We start from the raw sequence: 8,790 nt of genomic DNA, 5'->3' as shown, positions 1-8,790 counted from the left end.
AAGAGGCATATAGGAAGAATTGTATACACTGGGTGCTTCAAACTGTATCAGCCATTTTGTGACCTTCAGGGGAACCATCCAGGGTCTCAGCATTCAGGATATCAGGACATAAAAGATGGACCTGAAATAAAAAGGACCTGGAGCCAGGCGTGGCGGTGCACGCCTGTAATCCCAGCACTCAGGAGGATCGTTGTGAGTTTGAGACCAGCCTGGGCTACAAAGTGAGCTCAAGGCCAGCCTGAACTGCATAGCGAGACCCTGTCTCAAATTAAAAAAAAGGACCTGGGTGCTTGAAGACGGAATTGAGCCTCTGAATTCACTCTGCAACCACCATTTCTCAAGACTTTTTATGTAATGTACTGCGTTTTATCCAATTTAAGATAAGCTGGACATGGGGTATTGTAGTCTGGGACTCTTGAGTGGCTGAGGCAGGAGGATCATGAGGTCAAGATCAGCCTAGGCAACTTAGTGAGACTATCTTAAAATAAAATATAATAAAGCAAAATAAAATAGGTTGGGGCGGTAGCTTCGTGTGCTGGCCCTGGGTTCAGTCCCCAGTACTGTAGGGTGGGGAGGTACATCTCTGGCCACAGTTTAACCTTTCTGAAGTCAGTATACATTTACAATCAGTGTCTTTGGGTCTGTCAGCTAGACAGCCTCTCTGACGTGGCTATCCTCCCTGCTTGTGTAACCTTGGCAGCTTTTACGTTGTTCTGACAGGATACTTCCAACCCCTTGACGCTTCTGTCCATAATCTGGGTAAAAATTTTGGTTTTTGTTTTGTTTTTAAGAACAACACGGGACTCATACATTATGGCAGAGATGACACGTCACTTCTGCTGCTGGTTATAAAAAAACAGGCTTCTCTCTTGAATACACCTTTTTGCTTTCTTGGATCATGTGCGGTGGAGGAGGCAGCTATGTCACGAAGACAGAAGATCTACGGAGAGGCCCTTGCAGTGAGGACCTCAGGTGTCCCGTCAGTGGCCCGCCAGGAACTGAGGTCTCTCAGCAGCCATGTGAGTGGTGAGTGAACTCGGAAGCGGATGCTCCAGCCCCACGTGACTGCAGTCCCCGGAGGACAGCAGGCTCCAGCTTCACAAGAGACCGTGATGAGCCAGAACCACCCAGCAAAGCCACTGCCTATTCCTGGTTCACAGAGACTAAAGATAAACTTTTACAGCCTAAAGCTGCTGAGATGTGATGTGAATTTTTTATACGGCATAGATAATTAATTCAGCAGAGGAAATATTCTACCACCAATACTCATCAATACTAATGATGGTCCAGATGTTTCCTTGTAGAAAAGCAGACATTGACAGCAGAGCTGAAAAGTGACTCCAAGAATCAGACTGGATATGGTAAAGGTTCTTTTGTTGTTTGTTTTTGGACGGGGTCTTACTATATAGTGCAGCTGGACTTTAACAATGTAGCTCAGGCTGGCCTAGAACTCACAGCAATCCTGCTTCAGCCTCCCGAGCTCTAGGATTATAGCCGTGCACCACTACATCTGGCTTGGATTGGGTGAAGTTTTAAGAAATCTTAACCAATTCATTTCACCCATGTTTTTCCTGTTACATATGTACAAGAGTAATTTATGTTAAAAAATGTATTTCTAAATTGGTATAACCACTATAGAAATCACTAGATTCCTCAAAAAACTAAAACTAGAGGCTCCATTTGACCCAGCTATTCCCCTTCCTGAAAGAGGTCAAAGCATCACACCAGAGTGACATATGCAGCGTCCATGTTTACAGCAGCACAATTTATAATAGCTAATTCTTGGAAGCAGCCCATATGCCCATCAATAGACCATAAAGAAAATGTGGTATTTATTTACAATGGAGTACTACTCTGCCAAAAAGAAGGATACACTTGAGACATTTTTAGGTAAATGGATGCATCTTGAGACCACAACTTTAAGTGAAATAAATGAGACACACACGTTTAAATACCTCATTGTTTGTCTTGTGTGAGAAACCCAAAGGGTAAAGAAGCAGCAAAATGGAGGCTAGATATTGGGAAGTAAGAACATGTTTAACTGGGAAGGGGATGCGGTCGGGAGGGACAAGTAAAAAAAAGAGATGGAAGGAAAAAAATGGAAACACAGCTTGTGTAAATGGGCAGGCGGAAGGGTTGAAAGGAGGGGAGTGGGAAGAGAAAGAATTAAGATACATTATGTACAAGTACAAATTCCCTGTGATGAGTGGGGTCAGCATATACGGGAAACATGTACTAATAAAAAAAAATTTAAAAAATGTATTTTCATGTAAGTCTAGAAGAGCTTTTCAGTAAGTATAAAGAAAAATTCTAAGTGATAGAAGTATTGTCCATTTAATTCGCAGTGTCTTTCCCTTATGGTACATAAAGTAGCAGTGCTTCTGAACACCAGTGGTGCCTAAATGGGTTATGCAAAACCTTTACAGGTGTACAGATTCTTGGGTTTGTGGCTGATAGGAGGGGATGTGGGAACCTATGGGAAGGGCCCCAGGTAGCCCTCTTGGTTTCAGGAAGTATGGCCAATTGTTGGGCAAATATCCAGGAGCCAAAAGCTGCACTGGCAGGAGAGAGGGCCATGGCTGGGGGGTCAGGTTAAGGTTTTGGGCAGAGTCAAGCACGAATCACAACTGACTGATGGACTTTGACATATCAGCCACAGCTCAGCCAACCAGTAAGATGGAATAGATACTGACCCACTTTAGAGGGGGAAGCTGAGGCCCAGGGTATTACATTCGTATGGTAAAGGGCAGACCTGGATGTGAACTCATACACAGTCTGGCTCCAAAGCCTCTGCATGTCTTCTCATTACATTTCCGCATTTGTGATTTGTGGGGGATTTAGCAGCCAAGAGCGTAGCGCAGACAGGTGGGTGCCAGGAGGCCGGACACAGGCCTGACAGCGGCAACTCCTCCCCGCCCAATCCCAAAGTGCCCCTCTTTGCCATTTTGGGAGCCGGCAGAGGACTTGATGAAGGGTGAAGGGGAGGCAATTTGGGAAGCCACTGGCCTGGCCTCCTTCATTCTCCAGGTTCCAGAGGTAGGTGTGCAGGAGGGCTCAGCCAGCGGTGGGAAGGGTGGGCAGCCTGGCGCTCTCCCAGGCCTCTGAACAGTTTTCTGGGCTTCCAGTGTAGGTCTCAGATTTGTTTTTTTTTTTGGTACCAGGAATTGAACTCAGGACCTTGCACTTGCCAGGCAGGCACTTACGACACTGAGCTATATCCCCAGCACCCAAGTCTCAGATTTGAAGCCACTACCGCTCACAGAGGTGAAAGGCTTGGGCCACAGGGGTGCATTCCAATACAAGTGGATGCCCCAGACCTGGCATGCTGTTTTGTTTTTTTTTGTTAACTGGATGTGGTGGTACAGCCCTGTAATCCAAGCACTCTGGGAGGCTGAGGCAGAAGGACTGCAAGTTAAGTCTACCCTGGGGAACACAGTGACTTAGCAAGACCATGTCTCAAAAAGGTGGTGGTGGGGCTATACCTCAGGTGTTAGATTCAATCCCCAGTACTGGTGGAAAAGGTGTTTTATTACTTTTGCAGCCCAAGTGCCACAGCCTGTGTGCCTGCGTCTGTGTTCCAGTCGCTCGCTGCTCTGGGCTGGGGGCCCCTCACAGAAGTTTCTCCAGCACAGCTCCTGCCCATGAGGGTAGACAGAGGCAGCCGTTGAAGGGTTACGGAAAAGGCATCAGACAGGCCTAATAACAATAGCAACAGCTCACTAAGCACTTTACAAAATACTTCCCCACACGTTACTTTATCTGTATCGGACCACTACTCTGAGGTCACAGCATCAGCTTTCCCAGGTGAGGGGACAGGCCTCATTAAGGGGCTCTCCAGGGACAGCAGCAGGACAGGGACAGAACCAGGATTCAACCTAGGGACCCTAACTACAACCAGTGCATCCCACTGCCTCCTTCACTAGTGTCCAACACGGCATCTTCCATGTGTCTGTCCACCTGTCTCCCCCTCATCTCCCTAGGAAGCAGTGGGATCCAATTCTAGTCTCTAGTTCCAAAACTTATACTTCAGTACACGCTACTGAATGAAAGAATAAACATTTGGAGCCCCCAGCACTGGGAAGCCCCCAGCTTCCCACTGAGCTCCATCCTCAGCCCTTTTAAATATCTTGTTTTGACAGAGGGTCTCACTAAGTTGTGCAAGGTGGGCACAAACTTCTGATCTTCCTGCTTCAGTCTCCCTGCTGGGACTATAGGTATGCACCACCATACCCAGCTCTCTGTGTCTTTTTATATTTGCTATGTCCTCTGTACAGTGTTTTCTTTTTTTGCGGGGGATGGGGTCCCTCTATGCTACCCAGGCTGACGGTAAGCTCCTGGGCTCAAGTGATCTTTCTGTCTCAGCTTGTTGAATGCTGGGACTATGGGCACATGGGCCACCACACCTAGCTCTGCCCTTTTAACATTTTACAAAGGTTTTTTGGAAAATGACAGCAAGAGTTGCTGCAGGACTGGCTGCCAGTTATCTTGATGTGAACAAAGATGTCAGACAGGCAGGAATTGGCCCCTTGAATGCACCAGGACCTGAAGCCACCCTTGAGGCCAAGTGGGGGGGGCTGGTCTTCAGAGAGTGGGGCTCCTACCTAGGACTGCTTAGGTGGGATGGGGTTCCATTAAGCCTTGCTGAGCTTCCAGACCTCAGACCCAGAGAGGCAGAGGTCCAAGAGGCTGGATGCAGTGGCTGGGCCAGTCAAAGAAGAGCTGGAAGGCTGGGAGAGGGAGGAGGCTAGGGCAGAAAGGAGAGAGGCAGGAACCTGCCCGCCTGGGCAGTCCAGCCCAGGGCTGGATGATTTAAGTACAACCAGATGTTCTGGGAATCTCCTGTCAAGCCCAGCCCCGGTGAGGGCAGAGTGGGGGTGGGGAGCCTCCTGGGCTACTTGGATTTCCAGCTCCCCATTCTGCCCTGGGTCTGTCAGCCTTAGGGAAGGGAGCACCCCAATGGGGTTCCAGAGGGCCTGAAGAGTAAGAGGGTGGTTCAGACAGGATGGCATGGAGTCTTCTGCCTTTGGACAAGGTGGGATGGGCTCTAGGAAGCGGGGTTCTGGGATCAACCCCTGAAACCTAGGGAGTTTAAAAAAGAAAGGATTCTAAGGGCTCTGGGGTAGAGTTACTAGCTCTGCAGGGGATGGAGAACTGCTAGGGGCTTCAGAGAGAAGGGCACATCTGAGTTGGATTCTGAAGGGTGACTTAAGAGCTCACCAGGCACTGGAGGGAAATGAGATTTCAGGGCCAGAGATGCTGAGGGAGTAAAGTGGTGCAGATGTTTAGAAAGTCGTTCTGTCACACTACGGTGGGGTCAATTTGGGGTGCTGGCCCCAAAGCTGTGGTGTAGGTCAGGGGTGGAGTAGGTATGCTTCTGCCTACAGACCAACAGCAGGGCCTGGTGTAGGGTATCAGGTTCCCCAAGTGTTGGGCTCCTGGAGGTGAAGTGGGGTCTGATGGCCAGCCCACGCTCCTCCTCCAAGTGTTGAAGGTATGCCCAGAGGAAGGAGCCCTTTTGCTAATTCCCACAGAGGCCCCCAGGGTCCTAGGCTGGCTGTGGGGCGGGGACTGGAACCAGGCAGTCCACAGCTCCGTTTATGAGCAGTAAGAGCTGGGGCCAGGCTTGGTGGTACATGTCTGCAATCCCACTGGATCAGGAGGCTGAGGTAGGAGAACCTCCAAGTTTGAGCCTAGCCTGGGCAACCTAATGAGACCCTGTCTCGAAATAAAAAATAAGGGGCTGGGGATTTAGCTCAGTGACACAGTGCCTGCCTGGCAAGTGCAAGGTTGTGAGTTCGATTCCTGGTACCAGAAGAAAAACAAAACCAAAAACAAATAAATAAAAAATAAAAATAGCTGGGCTGTAACTCAGTGAGAAGGCCCTGGGTTCAATCCCCAGTACCGCAAAACAAAACAAAACATTAACCAACCACGTAAAAAAGCCAAGCTTGGCGAGGGTGGGGTGGGGCATTAAGCAGCCTGGGAGTCCAAACAGCCAGAATGAGGAGGGCTGGAGCTTCCATGTGCAAGGAGAGTAGCCCGAGCTGGGCAGGCAGTGAGGGGCAGCAGCCAGCTGGGTGTGGTGTCCTCTGGGCACACACCCCAATTCCCCAGCCCGGACACATTTCCTTCCTTTCCTGACCATAATGACTCCGGAGTGGCCAGCCAGAGGACCACAGAGAGGGCTCCCGCCCGCCCTTTCCTCTTCCTCTCTTCCCTTTCTTTCTCCCTCCTGCCTCCACCCCTCCCTGGGCCCTTGCCTTTCCTTCCTCCCCATCCCACCTGCTCCTCCCTCACTCAAAAACCCTCAATGCAGATTCTCCCTGAGCCACTGGGGTTACTTTTCTGAATGATTTTGCAAAAGCCTTGTTGCAGCAAGTCTCTGGGCCAGGAAGGTCACACACTTAGCTGTGCACAAGCACAGGCCCTGCTCCCTGAGGGTGGGTGGGGGTGGGGAGTGGGATTCTCCCCCTTGGATGTAGTACAAGAAAAAGGGCTGGCAGAGCACTCTCCGCAGAAGCCATGCATTACACCATCATTACCACTATCATTATCCAATCCATTGCTGGGCACTTGACCTGCCCAGATGATCGCAATGACTTCAGCAGGGGGCTCTCGGGGCACAGACTTCTTGCCTGGGTACAAACAGGAGAGGGGTCAGCCAGGAGTCCAGACAGATTAGACCCCAGGGCCCCGCCCAAGGGCTAGGGCTAGAGTTAGGATGGAGGGCCATTTGCCAGGACCGAGTTTTTGTCAGCTCAGGAGGCTGATGATGTATTAACAGGACTTTAATGAGCTCAGGGAGGGGAGCCACACTTCATTGCCTACCCACTGGTGCAGGATTGGTGGGGTGAAGTGCCCAGTTCCCCCCCACCAGCTAACTAAGCCCCTTAATGTGATCCACGGCGGTTTGTCCATCAGAAACAATTCAGCACTGCCAAGTTGCTTACCTTCCCCCCTCCTTTTTTTTTTTGGTATTGGGAATTGAACTCAGGCCCTTGCACTTGCCAGGCAGGCGCTAATGCCACTGAGCTATAATCCCCGGCCCCTGACCTTCCCTCTTGAAGTCCAGCAAAGGCCTTCTCCAGCAGCTGACCATGCTACTGTGGTGGTATCAAGGCCGTCCTTTAGTTTACCCTGGTAGTGCAGGAAGGTCCTTTTTCCCTGGAAGGATAACATGGGCAGAACTGAGGACCTCCAGAGGTCCCCACAGCAATGCCAGGCTTGGAGTCCTGGCACTAACCCTGCCGGCTGAGGTTTCTCAGCTTTTGTGGACATTGGCCTCTCAACTCTTGTCTCTGGCCCTTGGGCCAGGGGTAGAAAGACAGTGGATTCTAGATCCATTTTTGCTGTGTGACCTCAAGCACGTTACAGCTCTCTGGGCTTTAGATCCCCGGAAATATATTCAAGGAGTTCTTTACTGTTTTGCTGCCATGGGACTGTCCCTTCTGTGTGTTGTGTGGTAGGGTGTTTTGTGACTCTCTTCACCCTCGCTTTCTGATTCTGAAGCCAAAGGCTCCCCCAGCATGCCGAACACTCTGTGCCAGGGTGCGGTCCTACGGGTGTGGAGAGAAGAGAGAATTCTGAGCGTGGAAGACTTGACCTTGGTGAGTTCCAGAACCTTCTTGGGCGCTGGACTTGCTTCCATATGTGGGCTGTGGAAAAACAGGAGCTCTTGAGGGTCCTGCCCTTTTCTTTCCCTAAGTGGCACCTACAGGGTGCGCTGGGCCTGTCAGACCATTAGGAAAGGACTGGGTAGTATGGACAGTTCAGCAGAACCAGAAGACAGAGCCTGTTCTGCCAGCTGGCCGGCGCCCAAAAGGAAAAATAAAAAACACCTCAGAAGAAAGGACCCTTAGGCACTGCCCATGGGTGGGAACGCTGATGGTGGGTCCCCCGGATGCCGTCTCCTGCAGAAACTCACCCGCACCTTCCTTCCTAAGCACAGTCCTCCTCCTGATGCTTCCTGTTCCGGGCCTTTGGTACCACTGAAGTGAGTAGTGTGGTTGGCATGATTCCGTCTACCCTTCACCTGGCAGCTCCACCAGGGCAAAGCTCTGCCTTCGGACTTCTTCAGTGTCCAGAGAGCCTATCCCATAGGGTGGCACAAAGCAGGCGCTGCGGACGCTCAAGGGATATCTGCTCAATGAATGCAATAACCAATGACTATCGACGGGCCCCCATAGGCCCACTAGAGGCCCCATGCAGCCTCCACCGTTGGCCTCCCAGGGAAGTCCTCCACCAAGTACCCCCTCTTCGTAAGTTACTTACACGCACTGTACCCTGCCTACACCCAAGGCACGGTGCAGGACCACGGGCGGGCCTGGCTCTGGCCCTGCCCCGCATCCGGGCGGCAGAGTCCAGACCGGCGTGCAGTCCATGCTCGGCTCACCTGGGCTTGGAGAGTAAGCGTGAGTCAGCAGAGCCTTGGCTGAGCGACCAAGGCAGTCCTGGGAGAGGAGGTCTGAGCGGCCAGTGGACTGGGCGGGCCGGGCGGGGGTCGGCTGCCCTCCCCTTTGCCCTTCGACCCGGCAAGGCGCTCACACCCCGGGGATGCGCTCTGCCCAGGCCCGGCCTCCCGCCTCCCCGGCGCGGACCCAGGCCTCCAGCCCGCCCGCTGCCACCCCCACCCCAATTTCCCGCTCCGACGGCTCTGGAGGCGGGGCGGGCGGCCCGAGAGTGGCGCAAGGACGCTCTCTACACCGAGGGTCATTTGCTCCTTTTCCCCTCAGTGGCTAATTTATTTTGGAGCTCGCAGAGGGCGAGGGGCGGGGCCGGCGAGCCGAGGAG

General features: G+C 51.9%; 1 protein-coding gene across 1 annotated transcript in view; it reads left to right on the top strand.

Moving 5' to 3' along the window:
* Positions 1 to 7,927: 7,927 nt before the first annotated feature.
* Positions 7,928 to 8,790, top strand: part of Fignl2 (fidgetin-like 2) — a 28,804-nt gene continuing 27,941 nt past the window's right edge. Inside the window, exon 1 of the mRNA XM_005411962.1 lies at positions 7,928 to 8,258. Within this exon, the coding sequence (XP_005412019.1) occupies positions 8,012 to 8,258 (247 nt within the window). The 5' untranslated portion in view covers positions 7,928 to 8,011. The remainder of the gene's footprint in view (positions 8,259 to 8,790) is intronic.

Source organism: Chinchilla lanigera, unplaced genomic scaffold, assembly GCF_000276665.1.
Source record: "Chinchilla lanigera isolate Chin_1 unplaced genomic scaffold, ChiLan1.0 scaffold00146, whole genome shotgun sequence".
In the NCBI taxonomy this organism is placed as follows: Eukaryota; Metazoa; Chordata; class Mammalia; order Rodentia; family Chinchillidae; genus Chinchilla; species Chinchilla lanigera.
Note: the sequence above shows the minus strand (reverse complement) of the source record. Positions and strands in the feature narration are given on the sequence as shown.